General features: G+C 35.0%; 1 protein-coding gene across 2 annotated transcripts in view; it reads left to right on the top strand.

Annotated features, from left to right (window-relative positions):
• The window catches only part of LRP12 (LDL receptor related protein 12), a 71,214-nt gene that overhangs the window by 36,316 nt on the left and 12,116 nt on the right, over positions 1 to 22,782 (top strand). For both annotated transcript variants that reach the window (XM_063079443.1, XM_063079442.1), the window contains one exon: positions 16,757 to 16,892. In XM_063079443.1, the coding sequence (XP_062935513.1) occupies positions 16,757 to 16,892 (136 nt within the window). The remainder of the gene's footprint in view (positions 1 to 16,756; positions 16,893 to 22,782) is intronic.

Raw genomic sequence — 22,782 nt, 5'->3', positions numbered from 1 at the left:
CCACGGTTTTATTTACCCATGGTCTACCATGATCCGAAAATGTGAGTACAGTACAATAAAATATTTTGAGAGAGACCACATCATGTACTTCTATTACGTACAATACTTTTATTACAGTGTATTGTTTTAATTGTTCTATTTTATTATTAGTTGTTGTTAATCTCTTACTGTGCGTAATTTTTAAATTAACCTTTATCATAGATTTGTATGTACAGGAAAAAACATAGTACATATAGGGTTTTGTACTATCTGTGGTTTCAGGCATCCACAGGGGGTCTTGGAATGTATCCCCTATGGATAAGGGGGGACTACTGAACACACATTAGTATGGGATGCTATTAATTTTTAAAGTCATTGTCTACCTTCAGAAAGTTTATTTATGAGACATACGGTTTGGAGTAGAGCATTCCCTTTAAGTTTTAGAAAGCAAAGCAATGGTGGTACTATAATTTTCATATTGTATTATATGCTATATACTGCATAATTTATTCATATTTATATAATATATTCATAATGTTTTATTATACAATAATATATCTTATGTGACACATCTGTATATTATGAAATTGTAACATTTTATGTTATCAAATATTTGAGCAAGCATATATTTATAGCAAGATTATTATATTTTTTAATTATGTTATTAAGCAATAAACAAATTCAGCATTAGAACAGTACATGTGAGTACCAGAACTATAGACAGAACAGATTGTATTGTGAGTGTAGAAGTGAAGTTCATCTGGATGTGTGCATGCACTCTATTGAGTGGGCCAGATCCAGTGAAGGTATAAAATCAAGTTGCATTCAAACATTTAACTTTTTCTCTTCTACTGTGTAACTTTGACAATAATTCTTCAAAGTGTGATAACATGTTAGTTATCTGTAGTTTTGCCAAGGCATGAATTTGAATTGGATGTACTGTGCAACTGTTGTGTAAAAGCTAGCCACTTAGCAGATGAGCAAACTGGACTTTGGGTATCAATTGACTAATAGCCCAATATAAGTAAAGGGATGAGTTGATCTTAAACTGCAGTAATAGAAATACAGTATGCAAAATAAAGCAAACGATAGTTCTTTTTAATTTCTCACTTAAACGCACTCTATTATATTTATTTCTGGGTACCAGCTTTGACAAAGGACACAATGACTGGGACACTCCTAGAAGATGTGAGTATAGAAAAAATTTGTCAAAGCTGATAGAGATGGTTTAGGAAGTCATGAGCTCCAAGGCCAATTAGTTTGCTCAGGTGCTGATTTCTGCAACTCTTTTATGCTTCCAGCAAGAGTCACAGTAAGCTTCAAAAACTAATAATTTTTCCCACTCAGGAAATAGAAGTGGTAGCTTGTTTAGCATGTTAGTCTTCTGTGGTGCTTAAAATTAGAAAGTATAGATACCATATCAGTAGTTTTTATGCTCTTGCAGGAATAATATTGCCCTCTTATGCCTTTAAAAGGTATAAAAGGACAAATCTCTATTCATCTTATCCTATGCTTTGCTAGCAAAATTGAAAATTATTCTTACTACTTAGAAATTTCAGGCTGAAGCTGGTTAGATAGTTTTGTTTAGGGTAGGTATATTCAGTTTAATTGTTCTCATCTTTATATTGTGCTGTGACACTGTTTCTCCATTTTTCTTTCTTCTCTCTTCGTGCATATTTTGTGCCTCTTCTGACTTTTTTTGTGGTGTGAGTGTGTTATTTTACTTCCATCTAACCCTTGATTGTTATTTATTTGTTCTGGACATTAGTGACTTTTAAGGAATCAAGGAATTGTCTGCCTTGATTAGAGCTGATGGCCAAGTAAAATATTTTGGTTCTTAAAGAATGTCACTTAGAATAATAGAAATAAATATATTCCTGCATTTATTCCTAAGTAGCTGTACTAATGCAGAGGAATATTCATCTAAATTATAAACAGCTGGATATAGGATTTCCAACTTGCTGTGGGAACTTGTGATTTCTAGTAGTAGGTCTGAAAGTAATGAGGTAGTCGGGAATAATGGATTAATATCATTTTTTCTGCTTATACTTATTCTTACCTTTTATAATTTAATACTTCCCCATATTAGACTAGTGAATATTGATATTAGAATACTAGTAATTATTTCCACAAGTGGAGAAGTTCCGCTTTCTGACTTCATTTTTAAAAATGGATGAAATTTGTAGTAATTCTAAGGAAACACTACTCATGTCCAATCTCTCTCCCCATTCAACTCTGCATCTTCAGTATGTTGACTGTTCTGACATTTCCATTATGACAGAGCTGAGCTCAGGTACCAGGTAGTCAGAAAACCCATTTAAGGAGTCTGGACAGCTAAAGGTCAAAGAAATCAAGACACTGGGTGGGTATGGGCAACAAATGCAATCAAGTTGCAAGAAGGTGCTTTTCATACTGAAGTCATTTCTTCTAGCCATGTGCTTCCTACATTTCCTGTTCACATTTCAGGGCTTAGTTATGTCATAGATGACAGTCTAACAAATAGCTGTTCCAATGCTTTCACTTCGTTCATCTTGCAGATTATGACACTCAGTTGATCACCTGTCCTGTGTTTTCAGTGGCCCCTATACTGTATACTCACCATGCATGCTTTCCAAACTGACTATCTGTGCAATATTAACCATCTTTAGGAATACTACCACCTTTCAGTAGTTATCCAGCCTTCTCTACTCTTCCCCTTTTCTGTTCATTCCTCTTTTGAAATGTCTACTTCAACTTCCACTTCATCCCCTTATTGCTACTATTCTACTCCATGCCCTAAGCATTTTAGCCATCATCGACTATATTTACATTCTCCTTATTATTACAGGTAGGTTCTAGAATGCTGTTTATAAAATCTATCTTAATTTCAAAGAGACTGAGAAGCAGTTTAGTCCTGCCTGCCGCCCCTAGATAGATTTGTAGAATAGCAGTCAGTCTTTAGAAGCTTTAAAACTAGGTATACCCTTTTTCTATGTGTTACTATAGGTTCAATACCCTTTCTGTCCATGTTAATATAGAACCAGTAAATCTTTTTATCAAAATAGACCTCTTTTTTTTAATTGAAATTCTACTGAAGTAGCTCTCTTCCACCTCATGGGAGCTCCTTAGTGGTTGAGTGCAGCTTCTGAAGCATGTTGTCTGGGTTTCATCCCAGCTGTGACACTTACTAGCTTTTTTGTGACCTCTGTTTTTTCCTTTTTTTTGGTCCACCTGGGTTTTTTTGAAAAGACTTTATCTTCAAGATCAGAGATTCTTTCGTCTGCTTGTTCTAGCTTGTTGCTTAAGCTCTCAGTTGTGTTTTTAATTTCATTGAGTGCATCTTTCAGTTCCATGAGTTCTGTTACATTCTTTTTTAAGGTGTTAATCTCTTTGTAAATTTTCTCCTTCATATCCTGGATTTTTTTTTTTTTTCATCTGTTAAATAGGGATAATAGTAGTAAGAATTAAATGAGAAAAGACAAGAGAAAAGGCAGTACCAGACAGGCAGTAAGAGCTCAATAAATGTTAGCTAATTTTATAACATTATCATCAGCTATGGGATTCACAGGCCTGACTATACTCCTCACTTTGATGATATTCACAGGCCTTTATGAACTATAAACTTCTGCCTTGCAACAGAAATCTCATCCTGAGCACTGTGTGCCATGCTTAGCCATTAAGTATTTCCAGTGCTGCCGTTCTCCTAAATTAATAGTAGGCCAGTAGGTATCTGTTTTTCATGCTAATCACCTAACTACAGATTTTAATTTTTGCATGTTTTGATGCCTTTTATTATTTACATAGGCACAGTATTTTCCATGTATTTTATGATTCACTTGTTAACCTTCAGAGTCATTCTCACTATCATCCAATATGGCTTTTCGGGGGAGATGGTATTCTTTTTAAAGTACACTTATTTCCATTAGAATCAAACCCTTCTCACTAGGATTTTCAACACTTGGAATTGCTTTTGTACTCATCAGCCATAAGGGAATTAATATTTATAAGACACTTTATACCTGAAAAATGAGATGGCCAAGTGATAGTGACCATCGTTAACCATAAATGCTATCCTTTGCTTATGAATAGGGTGAGTATGCTTTTGTTCCATAGTGAAACTTTCACAAAGTAAAATTTTACAGAGAGGAGCTTCTATACTTGCTTCGTAGCTGATCTCTTTGCCTCATTGGTTTCTCTTTGCACAGGTTATAGCACTGTAAGGTAATCTTTACAAAATGTTTATATCACGTCACTTCCTTTCATATTTCACAGTAGGTCTACCCAGGCTTGACTAGTGTCTATGGCATTGGGTCCTCAAATTCCTCTAACTAGTTTGGAATGTGCTTTTTACTCTGGCTCTATTTACTTATGTTCTGTGAAAGAAATCCTTTGTTCATAGTCAAGTATAACCCTGCCTGTTCTGTACTTACATAATGCAGTTTTTCTTGGTGGGTCTTTGTTTCTGTTTAATAATACTACATGTTTAACTTTACATGTGACACGACACTTAGTTTAAAATTACTTTAGGTATGCATTATATCATTTAGTACTGTATGGTCTTGTATGCTCTCATAATAGCTGTTATATATTTCTTGGATTCAGTTGATATGCATACATCATTGTTACAAAATTATAATGTCCATGACAGCATGAATTAGCTTAACTTCTTTTGTGCCCTTCCTATGTATCTTATGAAGTTAGATGGTCAGTAAGCATAGCAGATTTTTACTTGCATTTCAGTTTTGTGATTTAGTAAAAAAAATGAGACACGCATTTCATGTTACTTTTAGTTTCAACTACTTTTCATCGTAAACTGTCAACTTTTTTCAGTTTTGAAAAGAAACCCAGTTCTTCATCTATGGAACAGGAAATTATACTTTCTTTCTTTTTTTTTTTAATTTTATTTTTTATTTAATTTTTATTGAATCAAAATTGATTATACATATTTTTGGGGTTCAACATTGAGATATGTTGATCAAATCAATATTACTAGCATATATATTGTTACAAATCATAATTACTCTTTATGCCCCTTGTCCAACCCCTCCCCATCCCCTTTTCCCTCCCTCCTCCCCCCCAATTACCCTAGATTTCTTCTCTCCCTCTGAAAGAATAATGGTTACTCTGTTGATTTGCTGCCCAAATGATCTGTCTGGTGCTGAGAGGCATGATCAGGTACCCCAATACTATCATAGAGCAGATGCGTCTTCTGTCACTCTGAAATGGGCTCTGTGGGGAGAGACATCCTCCTTTCTTTATCTCTGCTGGTGACTCTTGTGTCAATGCACTCTTCCAGTGGCTGGCAGACCATCTGCATGGTGGTTTTGGCATCTAGCCACCTTCGCAGCAGCCATGGATATCATGGTGGCATTGATGGGCCACCCACATGGAGGAGATGATTTTGGCATGCTTCTTGGTGCTGGCAGTGTGCCTGGTTGTGGAGAATGTCATATCCCCAGTTCCATAGCCCAAGTGCCTGGACAGACCCTGAGGCACTGGCATGGTGAGCCTGGTTGTGGGAGGGGGGTCCAGTCCCCTTCTCCATGCCCCAGGACCCTGGGCAGGACCCAAGGTTCTGGCATGGTGTGCCTGGTTGCGGGAGGGGGATCCAGTCCCCTTCTCCATGCCCCAGGTCCCTGGGCAGGCCCTGAGGCACTGGCACAGTGAGCCTGGTTGTGGGAAGGGGGGTCCGGTCCCTGGCTCCATACCCCGGGACCCTGGGCAGGCCCTGAGGCACTGGCACGGTGTGCTTGGGTCTGGGAAGGGGGTCTGCTCCCCAGCTGCTAGGTTCGGGTCCCCGGGCAGGACCCGAGGCGGTGGTGGTGTGCCTGGATGTGGGAGTGGGGTCTGGTCCCAGCTCTAATCCTCAGGTTCCTGGGCATGGCCCCGAGGTGCTGGTCATGTGAGTGGTTGCGGGTGGGGCCTTGGCTCCATGACTCATGACCCATGGTGGGCCCCAAGGCATTGCTGGTATGCCTGGGCTGGAATCAACTTTTTGTCCTATACTTACTTCTAACATGGAGGAACTTCCTATGGGAACCAGAACTTGAGCTGTGTGGTTGAGTAAATTGCTGCTTTGCTACTGTTTCCCTAGGGAAGGCTTTTTGTGCAGCTCTGGGTTTAATGGTTGACCTTATAGGCACTTCCAGCTCTCCAGGTACTCGTTGCACCTGGGTTATATAGAAACTCCGATCTGGGCCTGAGTTTTTCATCATATTGCACCCCATGCAATTCTGCATTTCCAACCAGTCTCCTCTGAGTGGTCCTGCGCTGATTGGGGGGCAGATCAGCTGTCCTTGCTGTGTCCCAGTTTTCTCCTGGTGAGCCTGTCTCCCCTAGTGCCCATGCTCCAACACTTCCCATGGGATGGGACCTGCGCCAGTCCCTTGCAATGACTCACTGGCTTCTGAATGGCTCCCCTTTTTCAGTTGTTCTGGCTCTTCCCTCCTGCATGGGTCCAAGGGAACCCTATTAGTGGTCTTGCTGTCCTGGGGGCCACCAAAGTCCTCTTCTCCCCTTCTGCCTCCAAGTCACTCCATCTAAAGGGCACAGCAACAGCCTCTGCCGGCTCCTGCTCCATGTGTCCAGCATTAAAGCAGCCATGGCCCGAAACGTTGAGAACAGTTTTTTGTTTCTCCCATCGTGGTTTCTCCTGCCTTCATGAGTTCCATAGGTCTCTCCTCCTCTTCCCCCGAATTCCAGCAGCCCCAGCTTGGCTGATGTTACATTTTTATCGTTGTAAATTCATTGATTTGTGGGAGAGAGTGACACTGGGACTGTCTGTTCTGTCATCTTGTCTGGAAGCCTCTAACTTTTTTTTTTTTTTTAACAAGTAGATCAGCTCTAATCATAAATTTCTTTGCCTACTTCTTTTTCTCCAGGCTTTAACACCATGAAATCTCAAATTGAAGGGCAGTTTGTTTGACATTATTTTGAAGTGATCCTCTCCTTTCCCATGTGTCCTTTTAATAGAGGTTATTTGAACACTTTACATTTTTAAAATATTTGCATTAAAGGTAATAGGTATGATGCATTAATCTAGTTTTAAAACTATAGTTATGTGTTTTTTTATAGGATAATTAAAATCACATCAAGATAAACATGAAGAAGTCCTGAGTATTTCTCTGTCAGTTAGTTTGGCCGGTTTTCTAAACTATACAATGAGATCTTTGTATTTTTTGTTTTACTTTTTTTTTGAGATTGTTTATGAATTCAAATTTAATCACCATGAGCTTGATTTGACTCTTCTTTATTTTTTTTCCAGGACATTTTTTTTTCTTTCTTTTTCTTTTTCTTTCTTTTTTTTCCTAAAAGGGAAATTTATTTAATGTAAATGTGTACATTAATAAAGAAAGATCTCAAATCAACAATCACACCTTAGCACCTTAAGAAACTAGAAAGTGAAGAGCAAACTAAGCCCAGCCCTAGCAAAGGAAGTAAATAATAAAAATTGAGCACAGATAAAAGAAATAGAAATAGAAAAAAATAGAGAAAATCAATGAAACCAAAAATTGGTACTTTGACAGGATCCACAAAATTGAAAACCTTTACTTAGATGGACTAAGAAAAAAGAGAAGATTTAAATAACTAAAATCAGAAATGAAAGAGCAGTCATTACAACCAAATTTATAGAAATCAAAAGGGTTATAAGAGAATACTATGAGTAATTGTAGATCTAGATGAAATTAATAAATTCCTAGAAACGTACCACCTACAAAGACTGAATTATGAAAAAAACAGAGTTTGAACAGAACTATAGCCAGTAAGATGAGTGATTATGGTTTTTCAGATTCCTGATGCAGGACTCCCTTGAGGATTTCTGAAGGGCTGGTGTGTGGTGTTGAACTCTCACAGTTTTTGTTTGTCTGGGAAATACTATTTCTCCCTCATTTCTGAAGGATAGCCTTGCTGGGTGTGATATTCTTGGCTGGCAGTTTTTTTCTTTCAGTATTTTGAATATATCCCATTTTCTTCTGGCCTGTAGAGTTTCTGTTGAGAAGTCTTCTGTTAGTCTGTTAGGGGCTCCCTTATAGGTGGCTTGACACTTTTCTCTTGCTTCTTTAAGACTCTCTCTTTGTCTTTGTGTTTTGCCAGTTGGACTATAATGTGTCTTGGAGAGGATCTTTTTGAGTTAAATCTGTTTGGGGATCTTTGAGCCTCCTGGATCTAAATGTCTATGTCTCTTCCTATACCTGGGAAGTTTTCTGTTTTATTTCATTGAATAGGTTTTCCGTGCCTTTTCCTTTCTCCTCCCCTTCTAGAATACCCATGATTCAAATGTTTGTGTGCTTAAGGTTGTCTACTAACACTCTTAGATTTTCTTCATTTTTTAAATTGTTTTTTCCTTTTTTTTTTTTGGTCCACCTGGGTTTTTTTGAAAAGACTATCTTCAAGATCAGAGATTCTTTTGTCTGCTTGTTCTAGCTTGCTGCTTAAGCTCTCAGTTGCATTTTTAATTTCATTGAGTCTTTCAGTTCCATGAGTTCTGTTACATTCTTTTTTAAGGTATTAATCTCATTACAAATTTTCTCCTTCATATCCTGGAAATTTTTTTTTTCCTTCATTTCCTTTATGTTGTCTGAGTCTTCATGTATCTCAGTGAGTTTCCTTAATATTGTTGTTCAGAATTCCTTCTCAGTCCTTTCAAGGGTTTCCTGCTGTATAAGTGGGTCTGGTATTTGAGAATTGCTGTATTCTTTTGGTGATGGCATATTTTCTTGGATTTTCTTATTTCTAGTATCTCTACATTGATGTCTGGTTATCTGGTAGAGCAGTTGCTTCTTCTGTTACTCTGGAGTGGGCTTTGAGGAGAAAGATGGCCTTTTCTTTTTCTGGTCTGGGCTGGTGACTCCTTGTGTCACTGCAGTCAAGTGTCTGGCAAGCTGCCTGCATGGCAGTTGTGGCTACTGCTTTGGCATCAAGCCATTTTTGTAGTGTCTGTGGCTATGGCAGTGGCTGTGATGGGCCACATACATGGAAGTGGTGTTTTCGGTGTGCTCCTTGCCTGCTTCCGGGCAGGGGGATGCTGCCCTCAGCTCCTGCCTAGGACACCGGGCATGCTCTCAAGATCTTTGTATTTTAAGCCGGGAAACTAATATCAAAATATTAAGAACTCCCTCAGAGAATCTCTACCTATTCATTCTTCAGTTAATTCTCCCTTTCTTAATTGATAGCTTACATGATGAATAAAAAACAGTATGTATTTAGTTTAATCTTTGGTGTAACTCAACCAGTAGCATTGTAATAATGTCATTGTCTTTTTTTTTTTTTTTCCATTCCAGATGTCCTATTCACTAGCTCCACTATGAATTAAACAGGCTTTTGGGAGCTAGTCAGGTAACATAATCACTATTTATTCCTACAAAGAAAATATTGTCCAAATTGAAAGTTGCTATCTTTTGAATGAACATTTAGAACCTTTTTTATTTGGGGATTTCTATTTCTGTAGTTATGGGAAATTTATAAAAAGTGAAAATGTATATTATCATCATCATCCAAAATACTTTAATATTTGTTTATATCTAAAGATACTGACCAAAGTAAATTAAATAGATGTTTTTTGTAGATGTTTGTGTTCCAAGAACAAAAAGTTGATGCTGATAATTAAGAGATATATTAAGGAAGCAAAATGAACAAAGATTAAAATATAATCATTTCTGCTAAACACCTTACATTTTACAAAATCCCACACTAAAACACCAGGGTTTATGAAAAGAGCAGTGTTGGCACAGATCACTCACAGCTACATAATTTTGTAAGTATTGCACGAACAGGTAAAATATTAATGCAGATACTAGCACAGATATCCTTGACGTTTGCATCTAGAATAAGTCCGTACTCTGTAGCCTTACGTGCTTGAGTTCAAGCTTCCCTTTTAAAGGCATTTGCTTCTAACGGAGACCAATTTTAATCAAAACTAAAAGTATAATTCAGACATATTCTTCTTTTTTTTTTTTTTTCCAAAAAAGATGACCAATAACGGGATCTTAACCCTTCACTTGGTGTTGTCAGCACCACGCGCTCCCAAGTGAGCCACGGCCCAGCCCAGACATATTCTTCATTAATTAATGTGTTAGTTTTACTTTCATAGTGGAATAAGGTCTTCACATCTCCATCTGCACTTGAAGCTTCCCAAGATAGCTAAATATAGAAGAAAGCCAAGCAATTATTTAACCCAGTAAAACAACCACTTCTTGTAATAAAGGATGCTATTTCTATGAGGTTTCTATATTTTTTTTCTAAAACTGTGAAAACTCCTACCTCTAGTTATTTCAAATCATTAGCATATTGGGAATAAAATCTTATACAGTTTTCAATATACTGACAAGATTTCTCTATTTGCCAATTACATATAAACTAGTTCTTATTAAAGACTTAACCAGACCATAGCTAAAATAATTATGTATAAGCAATATAAAAAGCATGGATGGAATGAATGGAGGTAATTCGAGGTCAGGTTTGATGTATCATAAATTGGGAGTATAGTCAAAATCTGGAAAGATGAGGTTCAAACCAGCAAAACCATATAAACTTTTTGGTTTAAAACAAAAGATTTATTTCCTAAAATAAAGTTTTATATGTATCCCAACCTCCATTCTTATCCTGGGTTTTACCCGTGTCATAATTTCTCAATCTTTCTACAGCATGATGGTGCCCAGCACATGTTAAATAAACAATCAATGGGAGCTGGCCGGTTAGCTCAGTTGGTTGAAGTGCAGTGTTACAACACCAAGGTCTAGAGTTCAGATCCCTGTAACCGCCAAAAAAAATAAAATAAAATAACCTACAATCACTGCCCTTGTTCCCCACTTGGTCTGAACAGCCTTAGTAGCCATCTCAAGACAGCCCTCCAGGCACTTCTGCAAACCAACCTGGTTTGGCATGTTGTGTGATGTTATTTATTGATAGTTTACTATAATCTAAGCAGTGTGTTTAATCCTTGCAACATCTTATGTGCTAGGTAGTGTTTTAATCCCCATTTACAAGTGAGAAAATGGAGACTTACGTTTTATCAAATTGATTGAAATAATAAGCCACTTCAAAGCTTTTTAAAAGGTATAATATGAAGTGGATAACAGTAGTATAAATATAATAAACTAAAAAAATGAAATTACAGTTGATGGTAAGTGCTAGAGCTGAAGTGTTATGGTGATTGGGAAGTCATTTATAAGGCACTGAAATTAAAAATAGAGGACTCAGAGGAAGCCAGTTGGAACATTTGGGCAGATGTGTAGGAAATAAAACAGGCATTGATTCCCTAAGAGGTGGCAAAGGCAGGTTCAATTTCTGACTTTGAAATATCCAGTTTTAGTTGCTGTGAGGCCTGGCTTTAGTTTTTTTCTGTCCCTGAAAATCCTTGAGATTACCTATGGTATTAATTAATTAATTTATTTATTTATTTTTAACCATTATACAATGTAGTTGATTTTCGTGGCCCTTTACCAATTCCTCACTTTCCCCCTTTCTTCTCCCCCTTTCCCACCCCCATCAACATCATATCTGTTCTCTTCTCTTAACAAGTTCAAGAAATTATTGTGATTGTTGTCTTTTTTTTCTATTTTTTATTTATTTATGTATTTTTATTAGCTCCCACATATAAGTGAGAACATGTGGTATTTCTCTTTTTATGCTTGGCTTATTTCACTTAACATAATTTTCTCTAAGTTCATCCATTTTGCTGCAAATGGTAGTATTTCATTCTGTTTTATAGCAGAGTAGTATTCCATTGTGTAGATATACATTTTCCTTATCCAGTTGTCCAATGATGGGCATTTAGGATGATTCCAGCTCTTGACTATTGTAAATCGAGCTGCAATAAATGTGGGAATGCAGATTTCCCCTTCAACATGATGATTTCCATTCCTTTATATACCCAGCAGTGAGATAGCTGTGTCATATGGTAGTTCTGTCTGAAGTTGTTTGAGGAAGCTCTATACCATTTTCCATAATGGTTGTACCATTTTACAGTCCCACCAACAGTGTAGGATGCCTATGGTATTCTTAAAGTAAATTTCTTTTTTACTTAAGTACCTGTTCCTTCAGCCAAATGATGCCTAAGACAATATTCAGAATAGAGGATAAAGAGAAGGATTTGAGAAACAGTTCTGATCATGTTGAATTTGAGGTCATTTGACTATGCAGTCTCTGCATTAGAGATTTTAAACCCATAATCTATAAATCATAGTTGAAATTGTTGGAGTGGATGAGATCTTCCATTGAGAATGAGAAGAGCAGAGGCTTGGGAATGAACCATGAACACTAACATATCAGGGGCTTGCTGAGGAAGGAGGATCTAGTGCTATAGAATTAACACAGAACAGTCAGAGTTAGGAGGAGAACCAGAAGAGGTGATGTCAGCAAAGTCAGGGTAGAAAAGAAAGTCAGTGTCAAGTGCTTTAGTCCTGTGGAGGACAAGGTCCATTGGACTTGACAGTGAGGTCAGCGATGTCCTTTGCTTATTAGCATAGTTTCTGTGGAGATAAAGTAAGAATTGGAAGTCTGACTTCAGTGGGTCAAAGAGAAAATACAAAGTAAGAAAATGAAAAGTGTATTGATGCATCGTGATGAGCTATCAGAAATATAGTAGAAATATATCACAGTATGAGGAGAAAAGGTGCATGATTGAGGGCTGAAATAAACCTTGGCAACTCCTTCAATTCAAATAGCAACTCTTAGGCTGGGCAGTTAGCTCAGTTGTTTACAGCATGGTGCTGACAACACCAAGGTCAAGGGTTCAGGTCCCTGTACCAGCCAGCCACCCCCCTGCATCCCCCCAAAAAAGATGACAAATAGCAATTCCTTATTTTAACATATGAAGAAAGTAAGACCCAAAAAGGTTTAGTACCTTACATTATGGTAAAGCCAGTAAGTGGCAGATAGAACAGACAGCATCTAGGTCTTCTGATTCCACGTCTACCTGTATACTTCAAAAAGTCTATAGGAAAATGAAATTAAAAGATAAAAATTTTAAAATATAAAATTTATTTCTCAACAGAAGCTCCATCAAGTTCAGTATACTTTTGTAAGTGATGGTACTAGCCATTTAGACCATCCCTAAAGAACTGAGGTCCTGGGGATTTAGTTATGTCAATGCAGTCTTTTTTTACGTTATTAAAAGAAAAAGTGGGTGCCCTCTAAGGAATTTTTAAGATTAGGAAACAAAAAGAAGTCAGAAGGAGCCAAATCAGGACTGTAAGATGGATATCTAATGATTTCCCATCAAAACTCTGGCAAAATTGCCCTTGTTTGATGAGAGGAAAGAACAGGAGCACTGATGTGGTAGAAAAGGACTCCCTGCTGAAGCTTTCCTGGGAGTTTTTCTGCTAAAGCTTCAGTTAACTTTCTCCACTCATAATCAGATGTTATCATTCCAGGCCCTCCAGAAAGTCCACAAGCAAAATGCCTTTAGCATCCCAAAAAACTGTTGCCATGACCTTTGCTCTTGATCACTCTGCTTTTGTTTTGACTAGACCACTTCTGCCTCTCGATAGCTATTGCTTTGATTGTGCTTTGTCTTCAGGATTCTGTTGGTAAAGCCATGTGTCATCTCCTGTTGCAGTTCTTCAAAGAAATGCTTCAGGATCTTGATCCCACTTGTTTAAAATTTCCATTGAATGCTTTGCTCTTGTCTGCAGCTAATATGGGCGCAACAGTTTTGGCTCCCATTGAGCAGAAACTTTGCTCAACTGTAATTTTTCACTCAGAATTGTGTGAGCTGAACCAGTTGAGATGTCTATGATGTTGGCTATTGTTTCTGGTTTTTTATTGGTCCTCTTCAATTAGGGCACAAACAATACTAATTTTTTCCTTGCAAATTGATGTGGATTTTCCTCTGCAGGCTTCATCTTGAACATTGTCTTGTCCCTTTTAAAATGAGTTATCCACTTGTAAACTGCTGATTTCTTTGGAGCCTTGTCCCCATAAGCTTTCTGTAAAGCATCAGTGATGTCATCATTCGTCCATCCAGTTTCACCATAAATTTGATGTTTGTTCTTGCTTCAGATTTAGCACAATTCATGCTACTCTAATAAGGGCTCTTTTCAAAGATGTCTTGTCCTTCTTAGTGCCTAAAATTAGATCCTGTTAAGACATGTTATAACAAGTTAGTATGAGTTGATTTTGGTGCAAAAAAAATGTTGCAATCCATGCATACATAGGTTTTACAAAATATGCATTTTTTGTGAACTTTTAAAAGACCCCTTGTATGGGCAAACTTTTAACCCTAAAGGGAGGGAAAAATTTTGTTAATGGTTTCTTTTGGCATTTGAATTTTTTTTTAGCTATTAGAAGGGAATTAGTTATGATTGTGCTAGAGTGTGTTTATCTACTTATCCAATATGTTGTATATGCAAAAATGTGTTGATAAAAAGCCACTAGCTGGATCTGGAACAAAATGCCAAATTCAGTCATATTGTAAATGTGCAAAACTACATCAATGTATGTATTTATAACAAATTCAGGGAGAAACTTTATGATACTGTAGTTTTTGGTTGGGGGAATCTTTAATATTTTAAAATAGTGTTTTAAAAGTATGTGTTGAATTAGAAATGTTAAGTACTGAATCTTAAAATAACTTATTTATGGGAGGTATGTTTTATCTCTGAGCAGTTATGTGAAAATAAAATATTTACAACATGTATTTTTCAGTATCATACCAGAATATAACTTTAGTTTTTGGTATAAGAGCACCACCTATGGGTTTCTCATGTATTTGGAAATTTTTTCTTAAACTCTAATAAAACAAAAGCCTAATAAAATTCTTTCTAGTTTTCCCCTATAATTAATCAATTCGTTATTTAAAGCTTAGCAGATTTTTACTTTGTCATAAATTACTTCTACCTCATTTTCACCCGTATCTCACTGTTGTTAAATCAGCTAGTAAGTATTTGAGTACTTATGTGTCAGTTTTATACTTCTAAGTTAAATGTAATTTAACTCAAAATTGTATTATTCTCTTTAATGTAGATGAGTCGTTTTTTTTGTTTTTGTTTTTGTTTTTTTTGGTTTTTTTGAGGGGTAAGGGGATCGCAACCCTCGGCACGGTGTGGTCTGCATCACACTCAGCCAGTGAGCGCACCGGCCATCCCTATATAGGATCTGAACCCGTGGCCTCGGCGCTACCAGCGCCGCACTCGTCCGAGTGAGCCACAGGCCCAGCCCGTAGATGAGTCTTTTAATGAAAATGAACAATTTTCTGTATTTTGGGTAAGGGGTGTAATGATTGTTCTTGCCTGTTTATTTGTATCTTCATGAACTTAAGAATTCCTTCAGTATACTCCTCCAGCATGCTTTGGTAAAAGATAATAAAAAAATGTCTTATAAATGACTTAGAATGCTTTGGTTAAGAGATAATAAAAAAGAATGTCTTATAAATGGGTAATGTCTTATTAAATTATCGTGATGGTAGCTCAGAGCAAAGTGGAAGCAAAACTCTGGCACGTTATTATTAATGAGCTTTTAAAATAGAATTACATTTGGATAAATTTAGTCTTTTTATAAAACATCATTAAAATCAAAAATTTTTTTGGTAAGGAAATTTACTCTTAATGAAACAGCAATAGCAAAAAAAATTGTAAGATTTGACTGTGCCTGGGCAATGGGATAAATGCTAAGCCTCTGATGTATTATATCTGTGTATTCTGTGCCATGAATCTCCATTCTTCTGAAAGTGATTTGAAACAAGATTCCTTTTGCAATATACCCTGTTTCCAGGAAAAACCCATTTTAGGCATGAACTTTTTTTTTTTTTTTTTTTTTGTGGTAGAATATACTTTTAGAGCATTGATTACATGTTTTCTTCAAAGAATGGGCTATTATGTAGACAAAGGATTGGCTTTAAGCAATATAGCTTGCTTTATTTTATTCTTTTGTTTTGGGGGGGGGGTGGCAACTGGCCAGTACAGGGATTGAACCCTGAACCTTGGTGTTATTACCAACACATTCTAACCAACTGAGCTAGGCCAGCTCAACTTGTTTTATTTTAATTATTTTGGATAAAGTTCTTTAAATTATATAGTATACTTGCTAGTATCCTTAACCTAAATTGAATAGACTATGACCTTTGTTACCAAAAAAAAAAGTAATTTTTCCAAATTCCAATTGTAATGGGGATATTTGGTTATCTACAAATTAGGTTACCTGATTTTTAAACTAACAGCATAACTCAAAATCATAGGAGTTCAGGCCATAGGTTGTACCATGCACTTTGCTCACACTGATTCATTTATTCACTCAACAACTCTTTTAGATAAGTATGAATATTAATTAATTTGTTAATTATGATATAATACAAGTCTTACCTTTTGGAAGACAAGCAATTATGTAAATATTCTGAGTTCTTATGATTTTTGAGTTCAGTATTAGTATTTATTTCTAAAGATTGCCACATCACTTGTGATAACTGTCATTGTACCCCTGGTACCAGGGAACTTTAGGTAGTTTATAATAAAGAAATCAAATTTAAAAGATGAGTTTTGAAAAAAGATGGTTGGATGGAGTGATCTCCAGGGTTTAAAGGTAGCAATCCTAACTCTTGAGTTGTTATTTAGTCCAATTTGGAAATTTGCTTGTGGGCCTAAGACATGTACTTAATTAGGATAAGGTACTTTGTCTAAAAAGGGGGAAATTAAAATGTCTCGTTAGAATAATAGAAGCTTTTTAAGGTTGATAATACCACATCTTATTGTATATGATTTGATGTTTAAAGTTTTTGAGTTTTTTTTAATAATAAACACTGATTTACTTAATGGTGTGTTTTAAAGTATAATAATTAGCTAAGATTGCTTTGGCTATCTTCCAGCTTGTGGAGAGACTCCAGAACAAATTCGAGCACCAAGTGGTATAATCACGAGCCCAGGCTGGCCTTCTGAATATCCTGCCAAAATCAACTGTAGCTGGTTCATAAGGGCAAACCCAGGGGAAATCATTACTATAAGGTAATTCTGATACCTTTATTATTATATACATAATATTTTATTACAAAATATAAATTCAGTTCCCAAATATTGTTACTTAACATTCAGTAATATAGAAAGAAGATTGTTTATATATAATAAAGTATAGCTGTATCATTTTAGAATGATGGCACATCTGGCTTATGTTTTGAATACTTTCTAATGGTGGTAATGTATTTGCAGTGAGCCATCTATATTCTTCTAAGGTAATTTTTAATGAAAAATACACATTTTCAACATAGCTTATTAGGATCAAGAGTAATCTTTTGCAGTGGGATAAACAAAACTTAGTAATTCACTTGGAGATCTAGGTAGAGTCTTCTACCTAAATCAGTTAAAACGTGATTGTAGGTGCATGTCTGTTTATACGTATATATGTATAAAACTTGAAAGAAGCTACTAATAGATATTTTATCTAGAAAAATCTTTCTTTTTTTTATGACTTTGAAACAAAAGGACTTTTGTTAAGAAAACAGAGTGAAAGGCATTCCTAGGGAGAATAGCCATAAGTTTGAGTCTAAGAATAAATATGATATAAATAAGGAAGGTTAAGATTAATTTTAAAAACATTTACTGAATATTTGCAGAGAAAAACAGTGTGGGAATAAGATACTAAAGAGCAAATACTGAGTAGAACTAGATATTGCTTGCTCAAGGAAATTAGATCAAGGTTTTTAGAGAAAAAATCTACCTAAAAGGGTTAAAAAAAAAAAAAAACTATGTGCCTGAACAAAAAACTGCACTTGGAACTGAAACACAAATAAGAATGCCATTCACATCATAGAGATGGTGTTCTGCTACAGCACAAAGGCACCTTCAACATCCTTTCATGTGCAATAGTTTTATGGGTAGGAATTATGAAATTTTAGAATTTGGAGGGACTTTGCAGATCATAGACTCATACCTTCATTTTACATTTTTTTTTTTAAAAAGCCTGGTAAATTTAGCATACTTTCTCATACTTTTCCATCTTCCTTTTTTATATTTATTAACTAATGAGAGAACCAGTCTTTCTTGAGAAACAGAACTGTCATCCATTCCCTTTTTTATGTGGAAATCATAAACAGGGGTCATATAGGAGGTTATTTTAAAAGGTTCATGGAAAGATTCTTACTATCTTTTAATTCTATTTTTCCATGAAATTTTTGAAGTACCCTCATAGCTTATTTTCCTTTTAGTCCCTTCTGCCCCAGGTTACATCTTCTGGAACCCTGGAGCTTGGTGCATATAAAAGCTGTTTTCACTCCTCTGAAAAGTGTGATTATCTTGTCTGATTGATTAGTAGTATGTACCATTAAGGCTATCTTTCTGCTATAGTACCAGTGATGGAATCTGAACAATATGCCTATTTTCTGTTACTTATAATATGACTAAGTATAAATGTGTTTACAAAGTAACATTTTTACCAAATATTGGATTTTTTCACCATAGAACTAGAATTTATAGAGATTTTTATCTTTTAACCTAAAAATTAAACTTGCAGCTTACCAGCTCAGTTATGTAAAACTTGGAAATTCTTGCCAGCACAGAAGAGATTACATAGAATACTACCATCTGGTTTAGATCATGTGTTGGATCCTTGAGATTTCACAAAGTAAGATACACCAGAGACAAAGCACAATACTGAAATGCAGAATAAAATTAGAGGTGAGCCCTACATCTGAAGAGGGATTTTCTAAATTCTGGAAGAAGTTAATGAATTTGGATTTGCACAGATCAGGTGATTTTAGTAACTATCATAGTTCTTTACTAAAGTCATAATCCTGGTAATACCAAAACTTTAAAAAGACGATATGCATATATATGTACACAATGACAGACAAGTTTCATGTGATTATTTATGTAAAATCTTAAATAAATGATTCAAAAGAATCATGTGCCATAGTCAAATGCATCTCATTTAGACATACAAATGAGTCAATCTTAGGAAGTTTTAAATTAAATTAGTTTACCATATTAATAAGTCAGAAGAAAAAGGGTATGACTATCTAGGATAGATAGATGCTTTAAAGCATTTTGGTAAAAAGAAAATCAGATTCACTCTGGAATTTAAAACAAAATTAAAATTCTTAGTAAAATAGAATCAGAAACATGGTTTTAAAAAATCTAGATAGAGGAGGGAAACTAAAATTACGGAGAATAAACAAATGACACTAAGAACTGTCTGTGTAAAACTGGCTGAAGATGGTGATATAAAGGCATTTCTCTCCTTTGGAACCCACCAAAATCAACAAAGGCCACCTTATCCATAGGAGATAGGATTGCATCCTAGCACCTCGCTTGAATCCAAGGACTAGGATCAGGCTATTTTGTTCAGGAAAGGAGGCTGAAAAAAGCTTCCACTAACCACTGCCTGAGCTTATATGGGGGCTGAGAGCTTAGAGAGGTGAGAGGAAATACCCTGACAGATATATAACTGTGCCACCTACTGACTCTGTGAGAGGATCTGTAATACTCTGAACCACTATTTAAGACTGGTTCAGGAATGGAAACCCAGGTTGGGGAACATAGAGGTAAAAAGGGTTAAAAAAAAAAAAAAAAAAAAAGTGAGAACCAAAAAACCTTCCACAAAATAAGCCTGCAACCCAAAATTTCAGAATGATTGAAAAAACTTAATACTAAGACAGCCCACAAAATCAAGTTGGAACACAAATTTACACCAGACATTTTAAGTTTTATTATGCAAGAGATTCTTTCTTATCCTTTTTTGTGCCATGGACACTTGGTCGTCTGGTGAAAAATGAATTCTCTTTTAGGATAATGTCTGTAAATTCATAAAATACATAGCATTACAAAGGAGGCCAATTATATTAAAGTACAGCTATCAGATATTTTTAAATATAATATAGTAATATATGCTTATTTATTAATACAGTAACAAGATCAAGTGATCGTTCTAATAACTCCTGTAATTTCAAAGTAGTAACTCTGATTTCTAATAGTGACAGAGTGGCAGGTACTATAAGTACTGTCATGGCTTGTCGTTAATATTTTAAATGAAAGAAATCCTAAATTTCAGTTAGAGGTTAGTGAAAATAAAGTTGTAAATCGTTTCCACCCAACTTGAGAAAATAGAAACACAAAACTCTTACTTGGCCTTTGTTAGGAAAAAAGTGTTTTAGTATTTTAATTAAAATATCTAAAGGTAACTACTAAAAAAAAAATAGAAGTAACAATCTGATGCATCTCATAGAAGAAAAGAAACTTTAAAAAATATATATTAATTCAAAAAATAGGAAAGGAGGAAAATGTGAATTCCCCAAATAGGAAGGCTATAAAAACACACAAATAGACTCAAACTTTTAAAAGGCAGATTATCCCATTGGGTTTATTGGTTGGTTTGTATAATCCCACTATAGAGGGCTTATAAGAACATACCTAAAACAAAACTAATACAAAAATTCTAAGAAGGGGGGGATAGATAAAGATTAGCCTCAGAGATACTAATTAAGAGAAGCTAGTGTAGGAGGATTAACATCAGATATAATTGAGCTTAAGGCACAAAAGACTAGTAACAAATGGGATAATCTACTAGGAAGATACAATAGTGGTGAATTTTGTGTACCTAAAAACATAGCCTAAAATACATGCAAAGCAAAATGTGGAGAATTACCAAGCAAGTTTGACTAATCAACAATTAGAATGGAAGATTTTTAACACACCTTTAATGTTTATATCTATTTCAACAGACAACACACATTCTTTTAAGATATGTGGAACATTTATGGAAAATTGTTAAGTCACAAAGGAATTCTTTAATACATTTTAAAGACTCTATGTCATTCAGATTGTGTTTTCTTATCACAATGCAATTAAAACAAAGGGGAAAAAAAATAACAAAACCTATACATTTGGAAACATATTCCCAAATAACTCTTGCATTAAAGAAGAAATCGCAGTGGGACTAGGTATTTTTTTAAAAACCATAGTGAAAGTATTACATATTAAAATTGTTGGAACACATGGAAAAAGTACTTAGAGAAAACTTTGCAGCTTTTACTGCACTGATTTAAAAATTAGTAAGATGGAAAAAATAATTCAAGTTTAGAAGAATTAGAGGGTAAATTTTAAGTTAGAAAAAAAGATCAGGAAAATAAATAAGATTCAATAAAACAAAAAATTGGCTTTCTGAAAAAGTGAGGAAAATAGACAAAACTCAAGGCAAGACAAGAAAAAAGAAAAGATACAACTAAATAAAAATGTGAAAAATTATAATTATAGATATAATAGAGATTATAAAAGTCATAATAGCATATTGCTTTTATATTAATTCTTTTATACAATTAGAGGAAATGGATTATTTTGTAGAAAATGTAAATTACCAAAGTTGATTCAAGAAGAATTAGAAAACTGACGAAATCAATAGCCATTAAAGAAATAGAATCAACATTCAAAATAAAGCTCCAGACCTAGATAGTTTTATAGGCAAGTTTTACCAGATGAACAGAAAAGGAATTTTCATAACCTGATAAAGGGTGTCCATTAAAAAATTTTAAAAAACAAACAATGTCAAAGTTAATTTCAGCACCAAAGACGAAGACAAGAATGCATCCTTCCAGTCTGTGCCAGAACCCCTAGTCATTGCAATAATGCAAGATAGAAATTGGTGGCATGAAATTGGGAAGGATAAAACAGAATTTTACTAACAAAGCAAATTTAAAGACCATAGATATGAAAAATCTTTAAATTAAAGAAAGTACTGTGTACACCTTTGTAGTAATAAATTTCACTATCCAGATTAAAAGAATAATTTCTAAGAAAATTTTAATTATCAAAACTGACTGGAAAAAGTTTAAGAAATGCTGATTAAACAACAACAACAAAAAAAAAACATGAAAAAATTGAAATCTCTCCCCTGTATTCTGAAGAGGCATAGGGCACAGGTTATGTTAGCAGTGCTTTTATAATGTAAACTATGTGGAACACTAAAATCCTGAAAACTAATTCTACTTATAAATGCATTAAAAAATCCTAAATATTAGCAAACCAAATCTAATAGGATATATACATGAACAGATATTTGTTGATGATTTTTTGTTCTGGACAAGGTCCCTGCTTTTGTGAATCTTAAACATTTTAGTGAACTAAAAGTAGATTAAGAGATTCTCTTGCTTCAGTGGAACTGGCCCTCCCATAAACTAAATTATCAACTTTGGATAAAATTTTAAAAACTATTTCAGGGCACTAGAGAGTAATCAGAAGCTGGCAGAAACAGGAGGGTATTCCACTCTTGAGAGAAGGAACCACACTGGGTGTAAAAGAGGGGCTTCCTAAACACCTTGGATTGTTATTGGAACCTTGTAACTGTCATACTTTTCAAGTTTACATCTTTAAGCACAACTACTGAGCTTATCTCTGGCTGACCTCTTCTAGAAGAAGTGTACAATTTTCTGTTTCTACTTTGCCCTTAGTTTAAACTAAGTGGGTTTAAACAAACCCAATCTAACAAAGTGTAAAACCAAACCTCCGTAAGTTCAGGGTAATCAGATAGTATTTTAACTGTGTGGTAGAACAAAAATTAGTATATTCTATATTCTAGATAAATGTAAGAAGAAAAAGATCTTGACCCCTACTTGAGAACACACAAAAACTAATTCAAGATAAATCCTAGGTATAGATGTAAAAACTAAAACTCTAAAATATAAGAAAAAAATTGTTGAATTATCTTTGGGATCTTAGGGTAGGCAGAGGTATCCACTAAAAGCACTAAAACATAAAGGAAAAAATAATAAATTAGACTTCATCAAAACTAAAATTAAAAACTTCTTCACATTAAAAGATTCCATTATGAAAATGAAAAGGCAAACTTTATAGACTGGAAGAAAAGACTAGTAATACACATATCTAATAAAGGGCCTGAATCCAGAATATA

Source organism: Cynocephalus volans, chromosome 15 (genome assembly GCF_027409185.1).
Source record: "Cynocephalus volans isolate mCynVol1 chromosome 15, mCynVol1.pri, whole genome shotgun sequence".
Lineage (NCBI taxonomy): Eukaryota > Metazoa > Chordata > Mammalia > Dermoptera > Cynocephalidae > Cynocephalus > Cynocephalus volans.
Note: the sequence above shows the minus strand (reverse complement) of the source record. Positions and strands in the feature narration are given on the sequence as shown.